Source organism: Sander vitreus, chromosome 5 (genome assembly GCF_031162955.1).
Source record: "Sander vitreus isolate 19-12246 chromosome 5, sanVit1, whole genome shotgun sequence".
NCBI classification, from domain to species: domain Eukaryota; kingdom Metazoa; phylum Chordata; class Actinopteri; order Perciformes; family Percidae; genus Sander; species Sander vitreus.
In genome coordinates, this window is record NC_135859.1 from 27,445,914 (window position 1) to 27,468,159 (window position 22,246).

General features: G+C 40.1%; 1 protein-coding gene across 2 annotated transcripts in view; it reads right to left on the reverse strand.

Moving 5' to 3' along the window:
• fbxw8 (F-box and WD repeat domain containing 8) overlaps nucleotides 1-21,919 on the reverse strand; it is a 23,310-nt gene extending 1,391 nt beyond the window's left edge. The window contains exons 1-10 of one of the 2 annotated variants that reach the window (XM_078251322.1): nucleotides 21,281-21,918; nucleotides 21,087-21,191; nucleotides 19,859-20,023; nucleotides 19,404-19,492; nucleotides 15,619-15,776; nucleotides 14,765-14,961; nucleotides 14,049-14,267; nucleotides 6,133-6,260; nucleotides 1,618-1,791; nucleotides 910-1,026 (exon numbers count right to left, since the gene is read on the reverse strand). In XM_078251322.1, coding sequence (XP_078107448.1) covers nucleotides 910-1,026; nucleotides 1,618-1,791; nucleotides 6,133-6,260; nucleotides 14,049-14,267; nucleotides 14,765-14,961; nucleotides 15,619-15,776; nucleotides 19,404-19,492; nucleotides 19,859-20,023; nucleotides 21,087-21,191; nucleotides 21,281-21,760 — 1,832 coding nt within the window. In that variant the 5' untranslated portion in view covers nucleotides 21,761-21,918. Of the gene's footprint in view, nucleotides 1-909; nucleotides 1,027-1,617; nucleotides 1,792-6,132; nucleotides 6,261-14,048; nucleotides 14,268-14,764; nucleotides 14,962-15,618; nucleotides 15,777-19,403; nucleotides 19,493-19,858; nucleotides 20,024-21,086; nucleotides 21,192-21,280 lie in introns of both variants that reach the window. The other variant, XM_078251323.1, reaches the window with a different exon arrangement.
• Between the last annotated feature and the right edge of the window lie 327 nt (nucleotides 21,920-22,246).

Here is a 22,246-nt window from a genome sequence, read left to right on the forward strand (position 1 = left end):
TACAGGGGGAGTGCTGCAGTATTTATTGGCCATGACCAGTGACTAAAGGATGTCTTTGGTTTTTGTACAGATGAAATAAACAAGATATAGGGTTAAGGTCTCGGAGCTTTATAGGTGCTGGTAGGTGGACTTTGTTACCTTCGGACAGAGCCAGGCGAGCAGTTTCTGGTCTTTATGCTAAGCTAAGCAATGTAGATTCAAATTTACCGAACAGACAAAATATGTTTTCACAAAAAGTTAAAATTGTATTTATTTACAAAATAAATGGTATAGTACACTATACTATAACTTTAACCCTTTTTCTCCCTTTATGACCTAGACTAGTCCTTTCTTTCTATTGTGAACCATTGAAGACATAAATGATTATGTGAGAAACTGTATGTATTAGACAGGTTTTGGGCTTGTGTTGAGTCTTGTCCGATGTATTGTTTATTTTTGTTATGTTGTGAGTATAAATGTTATGTACATAAGTTTATGTTTTGTTGTACCTTTGATGTATGTTTTTGTTGTTCTTTAGATGTATTGTGAGTATGAATGTTATGGATGTCTGTATTCCAGCTTATGTAATATTCTTATGAAATAATAGACCCCAGGAAGAGTAGCTTCTATTAAAGACAGACAGAAGCTAATGGGGATCTTAATAAACAAAAGACATGAGAGTGTTATTGATCTTCACTCTGGAAAAAAGCAAATAAGCGCATCTCCCAAACCATCAAACTATTCCTTTTAAAAATGTTACAAGGTTGAATTTGCTTTTATAGAACCTAAGGTACAGAGAAGCCGTCAGTTCACCTAGTATGTCTGACTCAGAGACTCTGTTAGCTTTTGGGAAATGGGAGTTGGATGTCGAGAAGAGATCCAGGTTAAAAAATAAATTTAGAAGGAGAGTGTGGGAGGGAGATCAGTGACCTGCGGTGAGCTGTAAGGTCATCATCTGTGATGCAGGCGCCCCTTGGCGACTTGTCATCAGGGATGTTGGCTGTTACCAGGGTACTGGTGTTGAAGCGTACATGCCTAACAGGATGCCTGTAGCCAAGACAGAAAACAACACCTTCAGTATAAAATATATACTTTATTTTTTTGCATGTGCATGCTTGTTGCATGGTTTTTGAGGCAAAAGTAAAGATGTCTTAAACTATACTACATCTAAACATGTCATAATTTAGATTTTATGTGATGCTAAATTAATGTTTTCTAACCAGTGAACAGCAAAAAGCTGCACACATTCACATTTTCTCTTAACTTTGACCATGTGGATGTGGTACTAAATTGGTTCCAAAATATAGCCTACATGTAAAAATATGAAGAATTTGTTAATGCTGCGATGAAACACACAAAGCATTTGGCTGGGGCTATTACTGTATCTTATTGGTGCTGCTTGCGATAATTTAGAGAACAATAAGACACATGAATCACTGGGAGAATGGGTTTTTGCAAAATACCTTAATTTACTCTAATCTCAATGGCACACACCACAACTGCGATATATTACAAAGAAGCTTAGTTACAAAAACAGATGCGACGTCTTTGAAGACTGTTTAACTGCACGCTTATTTTATCAGTGTAGCTAAGAGGTTTGTATCTCCTCTAAGTGGCTCAGAAGAAAGACAATCCCACCTGTTGTGCATCTCCCACAGCTTGGCTCCCATCCTCATCTCCCACACGCAAACCAATCCTTCGCCCCCGCCGCTCACGATCTTCCAGTCGTCCGCCTGCACCGAAGTGACACCCAGGTGGTGGGCGTATAGGGACGCCACGGAAGAGCCGGCTCGTAGGTCAAACACCCTCACCCTGAATTACAACGGAGAACAAAAGATTATCAATGTATTTGCCATGGCATTGCAATTAGGTAGGTCAATTGAAAAACATGCATTATTTATTGAGGTCAGACATCGTTGGTGACAGTACTATAATAATGTAACACTAGGTGAGTTTTATAATTGCATATCCTTTTTAGGAATTTCTCTAACACTGTGAGGCATCCAATAATAGAAATAGTGAAGTGAGTACAATAGTATCAGTCATTTCCAGTGAAGCATGGCAGTTTGGAATTTTACTTTCTGTTTACAGAGGCGGAGAACTCCAAGACTGCACAAGAGAGAGAGAGTACAGTTTTTGTCAAAGAGTGCATTCATTTACAGACAAAAGGACACTATTGAAAGAACTTTTCAACATCCAGCCAAGAGACCAAAGACAAATACAAACTGAGGCAAGCTTTAGTTCCAGCCTCATCTACCCTGAGCTGAATCCAAATATCACATTATTTAAGCTCCTGCTATCTGTCACCAGGGTATATTTACCACTTCCCCTAGACAATAAACTTATAATAACATAGAGAAGATACCAAGTAAATGTGGCACACAGACAGAAACCGACTAAACATGAAATGGTTACATTAGATGAGGCTTGACAAATCCATAATGGTACATATGGAGTATTGCAACAGCGGGTCAAGTAGGGGGTGTTATACATACATAACACAGCAAAAACTTTATTTTTGACTGCTTTTGTATTGAATGCATTCATTACGGTTACCCGAATATTTATTTAATACATATTTTGATTAGGATACTTGTTTTTAATCCTTTCTATAAAGCACTGCTTTGAGAAAGGTGTTCTGTGCTCTTTTATGATAACTATGATTATTAATATTATAGTACAAGTATTTGTATTAGTATTTCTGATCTAAAAAAAGACAATACCAGCAGGGATTTTTGCTTGCTGGGTTTCATGAGTAGCTCAAGCCCGGGGGACCATCAGCTCCATCTGTTGTCATTGTGGCTTTATTGCAGCTGAAAGCATCCAGGACATGACTTCATCCAGGCTCAACCTTCTTCCAAGACTTCATTACCATAATCAAATTTACGTTGGGGACTCAAACTGATTTCATTTCCGCTTCCAGAAATGTTTTCAAGAATCACAGTTAAATGGCTAAATGGGCACCGAGGTCTTGATGTCCGCAGTTTTGCCTGTTTAGTGGCATTACGTGATGGAAGCACACGTTTAAACAATGAGGACTGAGCATTACTGGCAGACCGCAGGGAACCATAAATCTAATGTTGGAGGCGGCTCTGTCTTCAGTGAGCTGTCAGTGGCCAGACTCCTATTCATTAATCAGGAGGAGCTCTGCCTAATAAGAGAGGCTTGGATAACTCCAGTTAGTTACCTACAGCTAGACCAGACATTAATCATCATACACTGAGGATTGTGTTGGACGCAAACCTGTGATTTGGTGATCCCAAGTGGCCTTGTTCAGTATTTCATACAAATTGATACCTCCAACATTATGACACATTGTGTTTGCCGCGGTGCACAATGACACAATTGCAAAACTTTGTTACAGGTTTTCTGCTCTGCAGACTGTGCCGTTACAACATGTGGGCTAAGATCACCTGAATCCTTCTGCAAGATCTAGGTAAGATGAATTCAAGAATCAGAAAATTCCACAACAGGTGAAAAAAAACGGTATACATTCAAAGGTTCAAACAGTAATTAAGTTTTTCTCAAACTTTGGTCCAACTAAGGGGATGTACAGGACTGCGTTCTTTACCCTTTAGCGTCAAATAAACGGCTAGATAAAAGTTTGAAGAGCATTACATATTATACACTAAGAGACTACAACCATGCTAGTGGCTCATTAGCCTGTATTAAGTAGAGGTGTGAATCTTCACTGATCTCCCGATTCGATTACGATTATCATGTCAGCGATTCGATATCTCGATGCATCAAATACATTTTTCTATTCAAGCCATATAGGATATTTAATTCATAGCTTTTCAAGCTTCAAAAACAAAACATTCTGCAGTGCTCTAATACTAAATAAATTGGATACATAAAACTACAGCACTGACCACATGAAACTTCCTGAATGTGCAAAACATAACAGAATATGTAAACAGAAATGTTGTTTGGCCTACATTAAATTGTAAACAGAAATAATCGATTATGGCCTGGCCGATTATCGATGCAGCATCGTCCATGTCCACGATTCGATGCATCGATTATTTGATTAATTTCAACACCTCTAGTATTAAGGCACAGTGGTACTTTGAGCTAAAGGCTAACATCGACCAACATGCTCACAATGACAATGTTAACATGTTGATTATTAGCAGGTATAATGTCTGTGTTAGCATGCTAATATTTGCTAATTATCAATAAGTCCAGCTGATGAGAATGTCAGTTTTTCTTGTATTTGGTCATAAACCAAAGTATTGGTCAAATAACAAAATTGTACTAAAGTGAGTTCATTTCATCCTGAGGAGAACATGAATCTTTGTACAACATGTCATTGTGATCCATCCTATAGTTGTGAAGACTTTTTACTCAAAATCCCAAATGTGAGTTTCATTGTGAATCTATAGGAAAACTCAGAAGATCACCAGTCATTAGAATCCATCGTCTAGGAAACAAAATAGCTGTACACGTTTGTGCCGAAACATTTAGTAGCTGTTGCAATTTTTCACTGGATAAGTGTCAAGTGATCATCAAGTGATCAGAGGACCACGAAAGTCTGTTCAAAATTACAATATCCATGGTCCATCATTTATGAGAAATTTACTGACCAACAGATCAACATTGCCATCCGTAGAGCCATGTTACTAGTTTGACTAAAAAACAGTTTGAAGTCATTTAAAGTTTTTAAATTGGAAGGAAAAGTTGAGTCAAATCCAAGACTCCAAGTGTTCTCGAGTGCACTCCTGCATAATGATAAGTGACCAATAGTCACAGCAGGTATGACACCCACTATTTCTTACAATTTTACTCTTTGCCCTCATCTTTCCTGTTGGCACAGTTGTGGCTTTTTTTCCAAACAGCCCTTATCAAGACCCCTCATTTGCTCCCTGGATCTCGCAAAAAACAGAGGGACAAAACTCATTTGGACAAAAAGAAGGGATTCATTAGGCTTTGGCTTTAAGCCACCCTGTCGGAGGGCCAAGATTGCCCACTATCCCTCAGCCTCCACCATTTGTCTTTGACTGGGCGCTGCATCAGCTGGGGCCAAAGTGGAAGAGCCAAGCTGGTTTGTGAGTCTCTCTGAACAAAACTACACATCAGACAGCAAATACCAAAAGTATAAGCAAAAAGGAATTGGATAAAGACTCTAACAATGCCATGGCGAGAAAACCGTTTAAATTTTTCAATCAAAACAGTGCTGAACATTTCCCGTACTGCACTTGAAAAAAACATTGGTAACTTTACTTGAAGGTATCTACATAAGAGTGACATGACACTGTCATGAACACATGACACTGTCATGACACATGAACCCTAACCCTAACCACAACTTGTCATGACAAAAACCGAGTGACACTTATGTCATAAACACTTATGACTTGTTTATAATGTTTATGACACGTTCATGACAGTGTCATGCCACTCTTATGTAGATACCTTCAAGTAGAGTGTAACCAAAACATCTTTAACGGAGCATTTTTTTGTGTACAGTTGCTAGGAGTCATACCAACACCTAAACAATATGATGTGTTCTGTCTTTTGATTCAAGCCAACTACTTAACAGCCAGATGGATTTGGTGCTGAATAGAAACAGCAGGGGCAGCTTTGGAAGACGATGCGCCAAGGATTTTTCTTTTCCTGCTAGCTCATGCACCGCAGCACCCGCTAACAAGTGCAGAATAGATGAGAATGGTTCTTTTATGGGTCTGTCCTCATCTGCAGAGCCAGGATAGCGATGTGGCAAGTGTGTGTACATGCATGGATGTGTGTTGTTGCTGGATGGGATCAAGACGGCCAGATTTTTTTCTCGTATAGATAGACATATCTATTCAACACAAAGAGCAAAAACATCTGCGTTCGTCAATGCCTCAGTCTACTTTTCGACTAGGCATTGTTTTAATCAAGGCAACAGAGAGACTCTGTGAAGTGTGACTAATGTAAAAATTGAATAGAGCCTTAGGTCTTCTCACACACTTTCTTAACACCTGTTCTCCACTGTGAGTACTGTAGCCCCAGTTTCACTGCTTCCTTCACCTGGTGCCACTGTGGGAAACCTATTTAACAGAAACTCCTTTTATCTTAACTTCTTGGCTCAGTTTCAACCATTTGTGATGTTTGAATAGATCTCAGAGTGTCAGTATTGGGAGATTTGTTTCCTGTATGCAAGTATGTTACCTCCTGTCTTTGTTTCCACACACCAGCAGGTGAGGAGGGCTGTCTCTCAGGTTGATGCAAGTAAAATCTCCCAGCGAGTCGCCGACACAAGCCACAGGTTTGCCCGTCTCTAAGCTGTAGACGTGGATCTAAAAAGCAAGAACACACATAAACAAAAAACATTTTAAATTTTAAATTCAGTCACCCTCCAAATGCACCACAAAATGTATGAGTGCAAAGAGTTGACTAAGCTTTTAAAGGGTGTTTACATCAATATTTGGTGAACCGTGTTGGACTTTGTAGCCCTTTCAATACTGTTTCCCTAGTTCAGGACAATGATGCAGGACAATCCTCTTAAACATACAACAGCCAAAGCAACAAAGAAGTTTTCGGGAAACGGAAAGATGATCTTGACTGGCCACATCAGTTGCCTGCATCCAACTTAATGTGTTTTAGCTGCTGAAGACCAGACTGAAAAAGCCACTAAAGTTGCAAAAAGAACTGGCCTGACATCACCGTCTGGTGATGGCTACGGGTTGTACACTTCATAACCAAACATAAAAAAAAATTATTTTATTTACATCATGACTTGTCCAATTACTTTCTGCCCCTATATAATTATGTATAAAAGGACTACAATTCATACACCACTCATTGGACTTGAACATACACTCTCAAATTAAAGCTGGTCTGCTCTTTAAACTTATAGTCTCCGTTTCATTACAATCTAATTATTATGGAGTGCAAAGCCAATGCAGCAAAAATGGATTATTGCACTAATATTTTGACTTCAGAATGTGAAATGAAGAAGAGATAATAAAAACAGTGTCATATTTTCATCTTAAATCACTCAAATCATTTTCTAAACCTTCCATTTACCTATATCAAATAAATAGATCTAACAGATGGACCATGTCTGGTCTACTGGTGAACTTAAAATATGTTCTAACTCAGTTTCCTTTCCTACCTCCTAGTTCTCTGCACATAGCACAATTTAAAACCAAACACTGAGATATAACTGGTGATATTGGACAAACACAGCTTACTGAAGTGTTGCTTTGCCAGTTAATTAAAAGCAAAGCAGCACTTACGTGTTAAATCTGGGGAAAACATTAAAATCGTCCTATATACATACTTCAATTACGGACAGAGATGCACACCATTGCCTCTGGCTCAATGGCTGCACTTTCTTCAAACAAACTACAATGATGTCATCTGGAGCTGGCCAAATTGGTCAATTAACGGCTGGGGTTTTCTCATCCAAATGAGACGGAACAAAAACAATAACCGCCAGGCAAAATTGTCTTTGAATAATTAAAACGATTAAGAAATTAAACTGAGGAGGGAGTGAGAGAAAGAGAGAGCCAGAGCCAGAAGGTAGACAGAAAGAGAGTGAGATGGAGAGACAGTGACAAAGATAAAGAAGTTTGAAGGAAGGGGGAAAAAAAAGAGGCATGATGTAAGCCTTGAGGAGGTGCCAGCAGTTTTTGTGTGTCCTTTATTTGGGCCAAGCAGAGCTTTAATTGTGCACCACCCCGGGGCAAAGCCCAAATCACACTGGACTTTGAAATGACAGCTTGATGGGATTTGGACAGCGAAGGAGAGGAAGGCGAGCTGAGAAAGAGGGAGGGGGATGCAGAAATGAGGGTCTGCCTGCTGTTCTTGATGAATCGTTACAGTTTCGGGAAGATACTTTTTTATTAAATATCTGCCCACCTCACCCACTAAAATGAAGAAATGTCGCTGAGGGAGGCAAACGAGCCACTTTGTGATTATAATGGGGGGGCTGTTTACAGACTGCAGCAGTGTGTTTTGAGAAAGAATCATCATGATCATGACTATAGAGGAGTTGTTAGGTTAATGCACTCGCTGGAGCCCCAGTGAGGTTTGCAGACAAAGGAAACTCTAATGGTGGCTTGTACTGGGACGTTAATGTAATTACTCTGTTTGCTTTTAAAAAGATGAAAGATATGGCAATCATTGCTGCACTTCTGAGAAAACCTTTTTTTTTTGCTGTTGCCTCTACTGTTGAACACAGTTGTCCAAAGAGCAGAATTTGGTTTGGTTTTGAGTTATTCTTAGGTGAAATATCATACACCAAGAATGGAAAACCACGGGCCATGGAGGGCCAACTGTCTGAAGGTTTTCACTCGAAACAAAGACTTCCCACCAGCTGATTTGCTGCAACAAGTAGGGAGATGAACGAACAAGTGAAATCCGCAGCTGAGGTGCAAGGTTTGAATTAAATCAGCAGACTGTTGGCTTTCCGTGGCCCCATCGCTGTCTTACACAAACATCCACATCTGAAACAAATATGGATTCAGAGCTACATTTGGTTTAGACAACATGTGGATAAACAGAGATTAGCACGTTGGACCAGATGGACGATAACGGCAGCTTTATGGTTTGATGTCGTTAGGGAGTGCTTTCCAACTGATGCCTCGAGTCTCTCTAACCTGCTTAAAGTATACAACATTTTTTTTTTGTATTTCCACGGTTGTAGAAGAAGCCTGTGTATAGTTGAATTAGATTTCTCCCCGGACAAACAAGAAGCTAAACTAAAAAAAAGAAATCACAAAGTAGTTTTGTTGTTCTGCTTGGCTCATTAGTGGTTTGTGCTTAGAAGCTGTTGGCTGTTGCCCAAACTAATTAAACAAGGGCAAGATGATTAAATGAAGAAAGTAGACACTCCACTGAGATAACTGTTCTGAAAGCACATACTGGAATTTTTACTTCCTGAAACAGCACCATAAATGTGTTATGTGCTATAATAATACGAGATAGATGTTGTTACCGAGCTTCAGTGAAGATAGTTTTAGTGAAGTGATATTTATACAGCTCAGTTCACCTGTACGGTATATTACCCTGATGGCCTCAGGTACCCAACATAGTGGTTGATTCCCTACCCTCACATTGAAGGTGCTCACTAGATAGTATATTCCCACTGGTCTCAAGTCTCTGACAGGGTAATGGCTACCCACAAGTAGTAGATTACACATAATGGCTGGTGTTAAGTTTTGCATCCAATGTGGTTTTTAGTCTCTCTGGCTGATCTTTGTGTATGTTTGTGGGGAGTGACAAAGTCACAATGCTGTACATATTTTATATTCAAATAATACTGTGTGTTATATAAATTGGCTGGATGAAATAAAACAAAGCCTGCAGGCTAGTTCAGGCATGCGACAGACTCTGCTCACTGAAACAGTCAAAAAAGAAAGTTTGTTATCTGGATAACATTGCTGAATAAAACCCTGAAAAAGTTGTTTCTGATGTTTTGATCCCTAACAGTATTTCCACCCATCCTGCTTGTCCATTCATTCAACATATCCATCATACACTCAACTCACCCTTAGCAATAGGGCAGTGTATTGAAGCAGATATGCTGCTATTGCATTGTTCACCTAAAACTCTACTGTAACTGTAGCAGTAACTTGCTTGCTCTGCTGTTTGTGAAGCATTCTTATGGCATGTAATAACATCACCTCCACACCAGCATCCAACCGTAGGCTCTAATGTTATGGTCACTCCCCAAGCTCTGCTGTGCTAACCTCGTAATATATTCCATGCTCACACATTATTCACTTCCACGTGAGTTTGATGTATTCAATTTAAGATGTGCTGCTGGGGCTTGTTTAAAGACAACGTTTTACTTATTCTTTAGCCGGGAAGCAACCTTTACTGAGTAAAGGATTCTGATGGATTGATGTTTTGGTCCTGATGTGTGACAGTATTTCCATCCATTCTACATGTTTCTATCCATATTCTATAAACCCCATCTACATACATACTTTATATAAAACCATTCACTCAGCCTTCCATAAATCCAACCAGCCCTCTGAACTTAAGGCAATGAGAAGATGACAGGTTTTCTGATAGCACTTCTGTGGTAGATCCAGTGCAGTGGATGGATAGTTTGTCAGTGGACGTGCCAGCTTGTGTTGAATGCCCAGCCACGAGCTGGGTGGATGCCTGGGTGCTCCCAGTCCACTGGCAAGAAGGTGGCCAGTAGTAATGAGGATTAACACACACACACACACACACACACACACACACACACACACACACACACACACACACACACACACACACACACACACACACACACACACACACACACACACACACACACACACAGATGGGGAGGGCTAGAAGACAAAGCCATAAGCTAAACAATAACGCATGACAAAATATAATAAAGAATCTTTTATATCATCGACACCAAGCTTTAAGTTGTCAAGATTTTGAACAGAACTGCAGCAAAACTCCACTGAGTCTAAATCAAGTTAACAAAAACACAACAATGTGGTTGAGTTCATCCAGATCAGAATGCTGTAAATTGAAATGTTTCACTCTTCTGTGAGACAAAAAGGTGTGAGATTTTGACAGATTTTAATGAAGCATATGTTTTCTTACTAAAGGCATAAGAATTGCAGCCAATTCATGCTTTGGCTTTTTCACAGTATGAAATTGCGGTTAGAATCGTGATGAGAGTGACAGACAGGTTAATTACATTTGTGTAATTAGTAAGAGGTATGCTAATCATGAATTGGCATAATTTAAATGGGAGTTTGGGCTAAGCTCGCTATGGAAACAACATTTGAAAGACTTTGTTTCCGTGCTTCTGTACTGCAAATAAAATGAACTGAATCTAATGCCAAAACTCAATGCTGAAGATAGAAATCATGATTTCTTGTCAATTGTGAGTCTTAGCTGGGTTTTCAAAAATGAACGTACGATGTTTCGTTTGGTTTTGCAGGGCTACATCAGCAACGATTCCCGAGCCAGCTCAAGTTTTCCAAGAAGATGAGGAAAAATGGTCCACAAAATTCTTAACACATAGGAAAAGAAAATGGAGGAAAACTTGAAATTGGGAATACAGATTCAGGGATGACGGCTGGGTGTTCAACGCCAACCGTAGGTAGGGAAAAAAACAACAGTTGTAGCAGATAGCAGAAATACAAACTACAACAATTATTAGGTTGGCAACTAATGTATGTTCATTTTCATCGATTGATCTGCTGATCATTTTTTCCAGTTAACTCACCTCCAGAGTTAAAGGTGACGTCTCCAAACGTCGTATTCTGTCCAACCAACAGTCCAATTTTCAAATATATTCCGTTTAAATTGATATAAAACTGAGAAAGCAGCCACTTCTCACATTGGAGAAGCTAGAATCAGAGAATGATTAGAATTTTTACTGCAATTAATAGCTTATAAATAATAGTTGCCAGTTGTTTTTTGGCCAATCGATTAATCCACTAATCATTTCGGCTCTAAATTAAATATAGTAAATCCATTATTCAACAGTGGATAGATTTTTGCCTCTACGTCGCCCAATATAGCTTTGTTTTCATGATAAGGTGAGGCTATTATATCCCTCACTGCTACTCTCTCCTTGGTCCACTATGTGGTGCTTTAGTGCTGCCACAGAATTAGTGCTGAAGCTGAGCTTTCCTAATAGAGGGTGATGTCAGTGGGGAAGCTTTGCCAAAAACTTGTCAATAACAAACAGATTGACACACACACACACACACACACACACACACACACACACACACACACACACACACACCTTGCTGTTTTAAAGCTTCCACTTGGCCAGTCGCTACGGCAACTAGCATCGGCTTTTTTAATGACAAAAATGCATTAACAATGACAAAAATATATTGATGGAGTGAGCTTTAAAGCGTAATGACTTCTGCATAGCTGCCTCCTGATCCCAACAGAATCGTTTGTCTCATGGCTCTTTCTGCTTTCTAAGTAAAGGCTCAAGAGTCAATTAGGTGCATTGGGTGCTTAGTAACACAGTATTATTAGAGGCAAACAGATGCAGCATGGGGAACAAAAGTTTATCAAAGTACCATTAAAGGCTGTAGTAATTAGAAGCAGGGCCCAATGAGGGCTTGTCACTATTTAAGCTAGCTATTTCTACTAAGAACAATTCCCCTACAGGTACACAACATTTATTACTAAGGGGACCCAAGGGGTCTAAGGGGACACAGAGTAATAGTGATCATACGGTTAAGAGACCCAGTTCACATTTACACAAATTATGTGCGTTTAGAGAACAGTATTTGTTTGCAATGCATCTAAAATTCAAATCAGCTAAACGACTTAACATAACTAAATAAAATGTGTGCTCCACATTTAAAAAAGGTAGGGGGCATCTTTTCTCCCCAAGATTATAACTAATGGTGTAAGTGAGAGCAGGGAAGATTTAGCTATAAGCCAGATATTAAACCTAATGCCAAATCCTCTGCCCTCACTGCACTCCTCTCCATTAATTGTATTCCTAAAAGGAAAACCTAATTGCCATTCTATTTGAGCAAACAAAATGATTTGCCTTGTGCAATTTTCCATTTTTTTCATTATGCACCTGTTGAGCGCACGTGACCTTGTTAACTAGAAAGCTTTCATTTCAATTAGTAAGGTCTGGGTAGCATTTTGTTTTCTAGAATCCAGCTGCAGAGTTCTGAGGCTTTGCCATCTACTTCATCAACATTCAAGGTTTTGTTTAGGTGCGTTTGTCTTCCGGAGACTTTTCAGCTCCAGAAAGCACAAAAGAGCCCTTGATACAGCTCCATCAATTCCATTAGCAGACAAACACTGGATTGGTATTCCATAACAAGTGCTGTTCACAATGGACTAGATAATCATCATCGCAATATGTGAATTGGTGGCAGCATATATAGTTCATTTAACAATATTAGAGAGTGTTGTTCTAATTTAGCTTACTTTGCTTTGCCTGATCTGGTCCTGCCTTCGAAGGCATTCATTTCTGATCTCGGATCTGGACCTGCTTTACATTTGTGAAGCCAGAATTTTACTATGGCTGTGTCCTGGAAAACACAATGACGGTTTGAAATGCCTATTTGCAAACTCTCCTGACTCAAAAAAAAGGTGGTGGATATAAATATTACGGATTTGCAAACGTTTTAATTCAGGTGAGGTGCAAATGAAGCAACATGGGGAGCAGATGGGGTCATTACTCGAGGCAAAAGACTCATCTTTTAAGCCAAGCTTTTTCATTAACGTTTTTTTGCTTGTTTTTTTTGTATGTAAAGGGGATTTGTTTTACATGACAGGGGCTTCAAATCAAATGGATTATTAGTAGTAGTATTTTTAAGACAGATGACTATAAATATATAGTTTTAAAAATTGAAACTCAAGTGGATGGCAGAGTCCACACCACAATTATAACGACAACGGCGAACGATTGCGCGGGGATGACTTTCGGAGTGATTTAATGAACGATAGAAACACTGACAGCCAATCAAAATCCATCTGAATTTACAACGTGGCACTGCAGATGACACTGCGGAGAGATTGCATTTACAAAGGACTTGATTGTCCTTCTCGCCTATGTAAAACAGAACATAAAATAGTTAACTTATGTATGAACTGAGCAAGGTCAGCGTATTTCAGCTGTCTTTGGATTTTCAAACATTGGTATTTTGAAAGTATTTCTCATGTCACAGAAATCACTGAGAGTGAATCTTGTGTTTTGGATGTTATTATACTGCCGGTGATCTGCTGGCGTTTTTGTTCCGATGCTCTGCACATATCTGATACCAGCAAGCCTGCTCTCATCCCCGGTTTTCTGAAGCTCTGTGCGTGCGGTACGGAGGTCCCCCGGGGACTGCTGGTGGACAATAACATTAGATTTTTAGATTATTTTTAATGTACCCAAAATCACAAATATGTAGGATATTACTGCAGACATTTGTGTCCTCCTTACTTTGCAACTCCTGCTGCTCTAGTGTATTATGCATTATCAGTTGGAGTTGCTGTTTAAGGAATGTTCGTCACATTACCGTTTATCAGTGTGGATGCTCACATTGTTGTCATTATAGTTATCATTGTAGTTCTTGTTCTTGTTCGTGGCCCTTAATGCAGGGTGTGAAATACTTCTACTCTCTACCAAAAACTAAACCCACCTTGTTTCCTCCATCGTACATGGCCCAGCCTGTACGCTTCACTCCAAGTGCAACATGGGAGTCAGAGGCATCCAGGCAGGTAACAGGATGACCGTAGACTGAGTGGAGCGTCCGTGGCTGCTCCTCCCGGGGGTCCAACAGGTACACAGCCTCTTCAGCTACCAGGGCCGCCAGAGGGCACTGCTGCCCCCTGCCTGGCACCAAAACTAGGCTTTCTACCTGCCATACAGACAAGACAGAGGCATATTTTACTTCACTTATAAAATGTACAGTACATCCAAAACTTACTTAGGAAGGAAATATTAGCAAATGTCTTTAAAACATTTTCAATTTTTATATTCTTCCATTGTTTTCCATTTCTCGTGAAGCCATACACTGTACAATGTATGGTTGCAACTGAAGATTATTTTCATTAATCAATTAATTGGATAACATAAAAAAAAAGAAAAAAAAAAGAAAGAAAAGATACCGAACACAATTTTCCACATCCCAAGGTGATGTCTTTAAAATTTTCAGCACTTGTACAATTTCCTGCCAGAAACTGAAATGCCACAAAATGTGCAATCAGTCAAGGGGTGTTAAATGCTTCCATCATTAGGAGACACTCTTAGATAAAAGTGACAAGAGGGAAATGTGTGTGGCACAGACTATTAATTAACATAACTGCCTAGTATGGAGCATGTAATGCGTATGAGGAATCAAACTGCCTGACTTACAGTCTTGGGCAGCCGAGCCTGGCAGACTGTCCTCCAGTAGCCACGATCGTCAGCACAGTCCAGCCGAATGTCAGGCCCAGCGGCGGAGCACAGGACGGGACTGTCAGGGCTCAGGGCCAGGGCCTGGATCCTCCCTGTGCTCTGGTAGTGTAGGAGGGGCTCTCCGCCTGTCTCTGTGCTCCACAGGTCCACACAGCCTATAGCCAGAATAGTAAAACGCAGTCCATTAGAACCTTAACGTGCTCATATTCGTGTTCATTTTCAGGTTCATAATTGTATTTAGAGGTTATATCAGAATAGGTTTACATGGTTTAATTTTTGTTGTACTGCAGCTCCTCTTTTCACCCTGTGTGTTGAGCTCTCTGTTTTAGCTACAGAGTGAGGCATCTCACTTCTATTCCATCTTTGTTGGAGTCGCACATGCGCAGTAGCTAGGTAAGGACTACTACCCAGTCAGAAGCAGAGTATGAGGGCGTGCCACGCTAGCAGCTAGGCGAGCATTATAACGTGTGTTACAAAGTGACCACGTTTGTCACGGAAGTAAAGGCTGGACTACAATAGAGCTGTTTGGAGCAGTTTGTGAACAGTGTTTTCTATTGAAGATGGTAAATGCCTTTGAGGTGGACTTTGGGCTTTTTCACTTTGTAAACCTATAACGTGCACAAAAAAGATATATAACACAATAAAAGGAAAGGGAAAAAGTAAAAAGCATAATATGAGCACCCTTTTTTTTTTTTAATCAAAGAATTTATAAGATACGATTTAATGAATATGTTTCTGTCTGTGATGTCTTACTATCACCAAGAAGAACTCATCGTTTACCACAGGATCACACTGCATAAACACACACTCACCATCTTCATAAGTGGCAGCAGCCACTGTGCTGTTGACCTGGACGTAACGAACATAAGGTCTGGGTTCAGAGTTAGCTGACAGGCTGTTAATCTTCAGGTAAGAGGCTGTCGAGTCCCAGTTCAGCGTGTCCCACAGCCTCACATCGCCAGACGTGTACCTGGGATACAAACAAGCACATCAAGTCACACTAAACATTCATAATTCACATATTTCACTTTGTAAAAAAAGGCAGATGAATAACACAGAATAATTATTTCTCATTTTTCCATCACAGGCGGACCAGTTTGTCTCCACAACAATACCTGACGTCACCCTTTCACCACTGAATCATTTCCCCTTTCACACTTTACGCCTTTACTCACTCTGACTTGTTGTTATTCTGTTTTCTAATATCTTGGTTACATGATCTTTCCGTGATTGTTTTGGCTGAACATTTCAACCCTTATTACAAGTCAGGGAATTTTTTTTACATTACAACATGTTGCACAATCAAATTATTTGTGATCATTTTTTCTGTTAACAAAGAAGACCAGAGTTACGACCGACAATTTTCAAAAATGTCATTATTGATAAACAAGTCCTCTAACTGATCAATTTTTTAAATTGTTGGCAAATAATTTTCTGTCGATCCACAAACTGATTATTCAACTAATTGTTTCAGCACAGCTTGAGACAACTGGGAGCTTCTAGCACACATACTATACTAGTGGCAGTGTTTCTCAAACTGTACATGAGAATTCCCAAAGAATCTGGTTTGTACTTGTTTAGAGCTGAAACTATAAATGAATTGAGTGATTGATCAGCAATTAAAAGATAACTGATTAATGGTTTGTCATGTTTCGAAACATTTTGTTGCAGTTTCGCCAGTGTGAGGATTGCTGCTTTTCTCGGCTATATTTGATTGTAAAGTGATATGTTTGATAATCAGCAGATTAATCGATTATGGAAAGAATGGTTAGTTGCAGCCGATACTTCGGACAACGATTGTTTTCTCTCCCTTAAAAATAAAGATACAAATTAAAACTGCAAATCTTTCATTGGCCTTATACTTTTCTTTTTAAAAGGAATTAAAAGCTTTTGCTCTATTTCCATTTGTACGAGCAGAACGGTCTACCTAACTGTGCCACAGGGAAGGCCCTTGCCTGAAGTCAAACCAACAGGCTTGTTATTAATCCAACCGGTGGCTCACAGTACGCAGGTCAACAGAGGCTGCCAATCTCCTCGGTGATTGTTAAGTTTGCATCAACTATACAAACGTCTCATTACTTGTTGTGCTAATAAACTTTTGAATGTTAAAATACTACATGTAGACCAGTAAAGTAAATTTCACGTTCATGTACAACCTGCCCCTCATCCTTTTTTATCAGCCAGCCAGCCAGCCAGCCAGCCCAGCCAGCCAGCCCCCCCCCAGTGAGTTCTCACTGTGGGAGACGACAAACTGCCAGCGTTACCACCTCCACAGTTCATCATGTCTGAGCAAGTATCCGCCTCGCAGCCAGAGTGTGTGACACAGTGACATTAAGTGTGGCAAAGGGTGTACAATGTGTGCGCCCGCGAGTGAGTGTGTGTGTGTGTGTGTGTGTGTGACTGGCATCGCAGGATTTGGCAGGAAGTAAACAATAGGAATACACACTTTCACTTAATTGGTACGTCACCTCAACGCCGACTATCAGTGATGATGCTGAATCTCATCCAAGTCATTCGTCAAAACTTTTTTTTTTTTTTTTTTTGTACAGAAAACTTTGTGCACAGATTACTGCAATCTTCATGCCAATGCCATGCCACTTTGTATCACTGTGTGAACTCCAAGAGTTGCTGGGTTAATGAGACAGTGTCTCCTGTTGCTTTTTTGGTGCCAAATCTCATTTCCCCGGTTTTCTTTAAAGAGTTTTTGTTTTTTTCGTGGGAATTTTAGGCCTTTATTTCCACAGGACAGATGAAGACATGAAAGGGGAGAGAGATGGGGAATGACATGCAGCAAAGGGCCGTAGGTCGGAGTAGAACCCGCGGCCGCTGCGTCGAGGAGTTAACCTCTATATATGCGCGCCTGATCTACCAACTGAGCTAACCCGGCCACTTCCCCAGTTTTCTAATAAGATTTTGTAGATGCAATTGAATCATTCTAGATTTCTATTGACTTGTTTCTAGTTAAACAAATTCAAATACTTTCCCTGAGATAAATGACCCTTTAAGTACCAATAATAAGGAAAGTACTGATGTTGTGAATTTGTTAATAGCAATGGTAGAAGAAGGAGGATTTAATAGTATGTTCCCACTTTGCAGACTGCTTTATTTCATGTCTAGACTTATTTGGTACTGTGTGTCCTACATCTGCTAACCTGAAAAGATGCAAACACATTGTCTTCTCCGATGAGACACAGCAGGACTGAGGGGAATCTAATCACATCACTCCCTGGAGATGCTGCAAATCTCCTTGTGGGCAGTCTATCATGCTCCTGTGGGCCCTCACAATCTATCACTGTCTCAGCCCAGTTATTTCAGGGCAGGTTTGGTTTGCACTCTTCCCTCGACGACTACTGCCATTAGTAGCGCCATTAGTATGAGTATTAAAAATATGTGACAATATGCATCAATGAGCTGAAAACTGAATTGCAATATAAGGTTTGAATTTTTTTGTTAATGCTGGAGAGTGCCACTGTCCTTCATTGCTTATAGTCTTCAGGGTTTCCGGCAGCACTTTGCAGCTAAGGCGGCCACCTAAGCAACACACGCCTGCCGCCTTAACTACGTCATAATAAAAAAAAAAAAGTATATGAGCGATATCTGCCGTGTAACTCTGTCCTGTTTTCTCCCTTTCATTCCAAACCACACAGTTGACAACCTGAAGGTGGAGGCAAACGGCCAAACCCTACCCTACCACCTTAACTTACACATTTTCTGCGGGAAACCCTGGTCTTAATATCTGTCCATGTCCTATTCTTAAATCTAAAATCTGTTCATGTGACGGTGTTGCCAATAAAGTCTTACTCCAATCACGTTTACAATTTTCTTCCTTATCCGACATTCTTTATTTTTCCACTTATTTTTATGTTAATAAAGATCTTGTAAAAACATGCATTGCTTTTTTCCATTCAAGACATTATTTGCATGTTGCATAATAAGCCCTATAAGACAAAGTAATTTTGAAAGGAGGAGCGTTGGAACTTAAAAACAGTGTTTGTGCATATTTTTTTCAGCTCAGGAGGAATATATGTAAGAGGACTTTGATACAGCCTGTTTGTTCCTTTCCACCTTTGTTAAATTTATTGTGAGTGTATCGAACATTGAACGCTGCAACGCATCATAACAAGCCATGATCTCACGGTCTCATTACACCATATCCATTAGGCAACAGTCTAAACTCATAACTGCTTTGCAGTCAACAGCAGAAGACTGGCTACAGTGAGTTTTAAAAAGGGAAATACATGTTTCAATAAGTAAACCAAATGGCAATCAAACATCTTATGTGCCCAGTATTGGTGACAGTTTTGCATCATTCCCAAGAACAACCTAGTTAATGCAAATGTTTTGTTGTTAATCACTAATGCATCAGTCAGTGATGCACAATGCCTTACGTCTAAATGTCACATATTTTAAATCAAACACCCAGTCATAAATCAGAAGATTTATAACCAAGATTTATATCGAGATTTATATGACAAGATCAAGAGTGACAAAGAAAACAAGGCAGATGTATTCAGGGTATACAAGCAGAAGTCTAAGTTACAGCTGATGTTAAAGTCGCATCAGATGTCTGAAGCATGTCGGAGTCCTTGAAACTCACCCAGCCAAGACAAAGTTGTCACAGGAACTGACGTCACACAGCACCTTCCCCAGCTCGAACTGCAGCTGGCTGATGGACCCCACTCGATTCTAGACAGAACATATTACTTGGCTGAAAAACACTGTTCCATCCATAATAAAAAATACATCATGTTATTGCAAGCAGGACACCAACTTAACTATCTAATTAAACTACAGAGAAGAAGAGGTTGGCTTTCAAAATTAAATTCTTTGTTATTATTTTTCTTCCCATTTAAATACAGAAGAGAACTTTCCCATTACATTTCCCATTACCATTTTGAATGGTGTTTATTGCATTTTATTATACAAAATATAAATGACAGTTAAAACTGGAGACACATCCATGGTCTACTGGGGATTTCACCACACAAGCTCCAGTGCAGATGTTGAATTTGGTTGATTCTGATTCCCCACAGTGCAACAGATCGAGCCCACCTTCCAGTTGGAGCGCACAGTTTTGGCCGAGTTCCTGCAGTCTCGCAGCGTGCTCTTCCAGCAGGGCGAGTCAGACACGCTGGCATCCTGATGGTAACCCTCCCCCGTGCACATCTTGAACCACAGAACGCTGTCCTCCGCGAGGACTCTCCATGCCCTGCTCACCTGGGAGGAGATTGGACAGTGTTACCGTGGATTGAGTCAGCATACATTACGAGCTTGCATCACTTAATTTATTTGTGCTTAACGAGCCCGGCTGACTGCCAAGTGGACTGTGTACACCACCACATGCTGTAGGTCGGCCAGACAAAATGTAATTCATTAATCTTTACCAATTAAAGTCACATCAGGTATTAATGCTGCCCTAAGCAATTCTGCTTTTAGAGGAAGTGCAAGGTAACTGTAATTTAAGGACTTCACAACCAAGAACTTTAAAACCTGAGATCAGCAAGCTGCAGACAGTGTGATCACTTTACAGGAAAGAATACCGAAGGGACAAGAGAGACAACAATTCAGCAAGCGTGCAAGTTTGTTGCTTTTTAGGAATTTCATTTGTCATTTCACCAGCCGAAGAAGATTTAACTGACTGAAGAATCTGTCCCAGGCCTCCAAGCTGCAGGCTTAGTCCCTCCCAGATTGTTACCTTTACCCAAACCGTACTAAAATATACCGTACCCAAATTCAACCAAATCTAACTTGAGCAGTCAGAAATTGCTGGCCTAAAGTTATGATTGCCGACTTTTTTGGTTTGTGACCCCCTCACAGTAGAATGAAGCAGCATCTACTTGCAACCTCTCCTCAAAGGTCTATGTATGTCTAGGAGTTGTAAGCTATTGAATTAAAGTGTGATTTTATATTGTTATATGAATAATTGTTATAGGACTTTGTAAGGTAATATCAAAAGGAAATAGTGAGAAAATAAACCTATGTGTTTGTATACCTAGTACCTACATGTTTTTCTTTTCTTTGTCTCTGTTATCTTTATCATATCATGAGCCCTCCGATTTACCTCTATGGGATCTAGTCTATGGAATTTGTTGTTGTTTTTTAGCCGTTTCTTGTTTTTGTGCAACTCTTTTATCCGCATGTCAATATATGCAAAATAAAGTGAAAATATGGCTACTGATTTGTTGTGTGAGGGTCATTCCTTTCTGTCATAGTCTCTTTTTTCTTTCATTTTATAATGCAAAGCTCTTGCCAAGAATAGTTTTTCACCACAGCAGCTTACCTGTGCACATCGGCCTAGCTCAGTAGAGTTTAGATACTGGAATATCTTCAAGGCTAACTCGTACGGCAGCTCAATATCAAAGAAGGGAATGTCATTGACTTCATTCTGCAAAAGAAAGAATTACAACACACATTATTTACTGAGCTAAATCTGGTCAACCACCATCCACATCTTCATCATCATCATCATCATACCAGATCCTGAATGAGTAGCTCCAACAGCTCCTCGTCTTTCTTGACCTTTCTCTTAGGCTGTTGCTGCTGTGGCTGTTGCAGGGATGCACTGCAGGCGTTGGTCATGTTTTGATACTGTCTCTTTCTCCTGGTTCTCTCCTCCTGAATCCTGTCCAGCAGGGGACTGGTCCTCCCATCCAGCAAACTACGTGCAATGGCCACATACTCAGGCTGATCCTCTGACTCTGCTGCAGCGTTTCCACCTCCACCAACACATGCTTCATCCTCAATGCAACCACCCTCTTCTGATTGTGAAGGACTACAGGCCTTGTTGAGATTGTTTAGGTCTTCAAAATACCTATTTTTGAAGTCGTTCTGGCCTGCCTGAACAGAAACATCCAAGGAAGGGGAAGGAGCACACACAAGTGGCTGATCCTCTTTATTACTCGTTAGTTCTTCTTTCCAACACTCCCTGAACGCAGCAAGTTCGTCCTCGGCCATATTTTTCAATCATCGTTGATAAAATATTACTTTATAGTGTTATAAAGCGGTGTCGTGGTAATGTGTTAGTTATACAGACCAGTTAAGCGAAGCCATTAGCACCGACGTAAAATTTGCACATGTCCTTCTCTATAAACAGTCCGAAGAGAGACAACGCGCTGCTGTTCTGAAGTTCCGCATTTTTTTAATTCCGCAGTTTTATTATAGACGCGGCAATTCTCAGGGATGGTGTACGATTTTGTGGCCACAACTGGCAATTGTTCTGAATATCATTGCAAGTATTTCCTATCCCATGCCAGCGGGGTGATTATATATAAAGAATAATACAAAATGCATATTTGTACTGTTAAAATATAGCAGACGACAACACGCCCCAGAACACCCTACAACAAAAGACTCCTTTAGATCAAACCAGACAGGAGAGATTGCATCTCTCTTTTGGGAAAAGATGATGTAAACCCCACACCATGTGACACTGTAATGAAT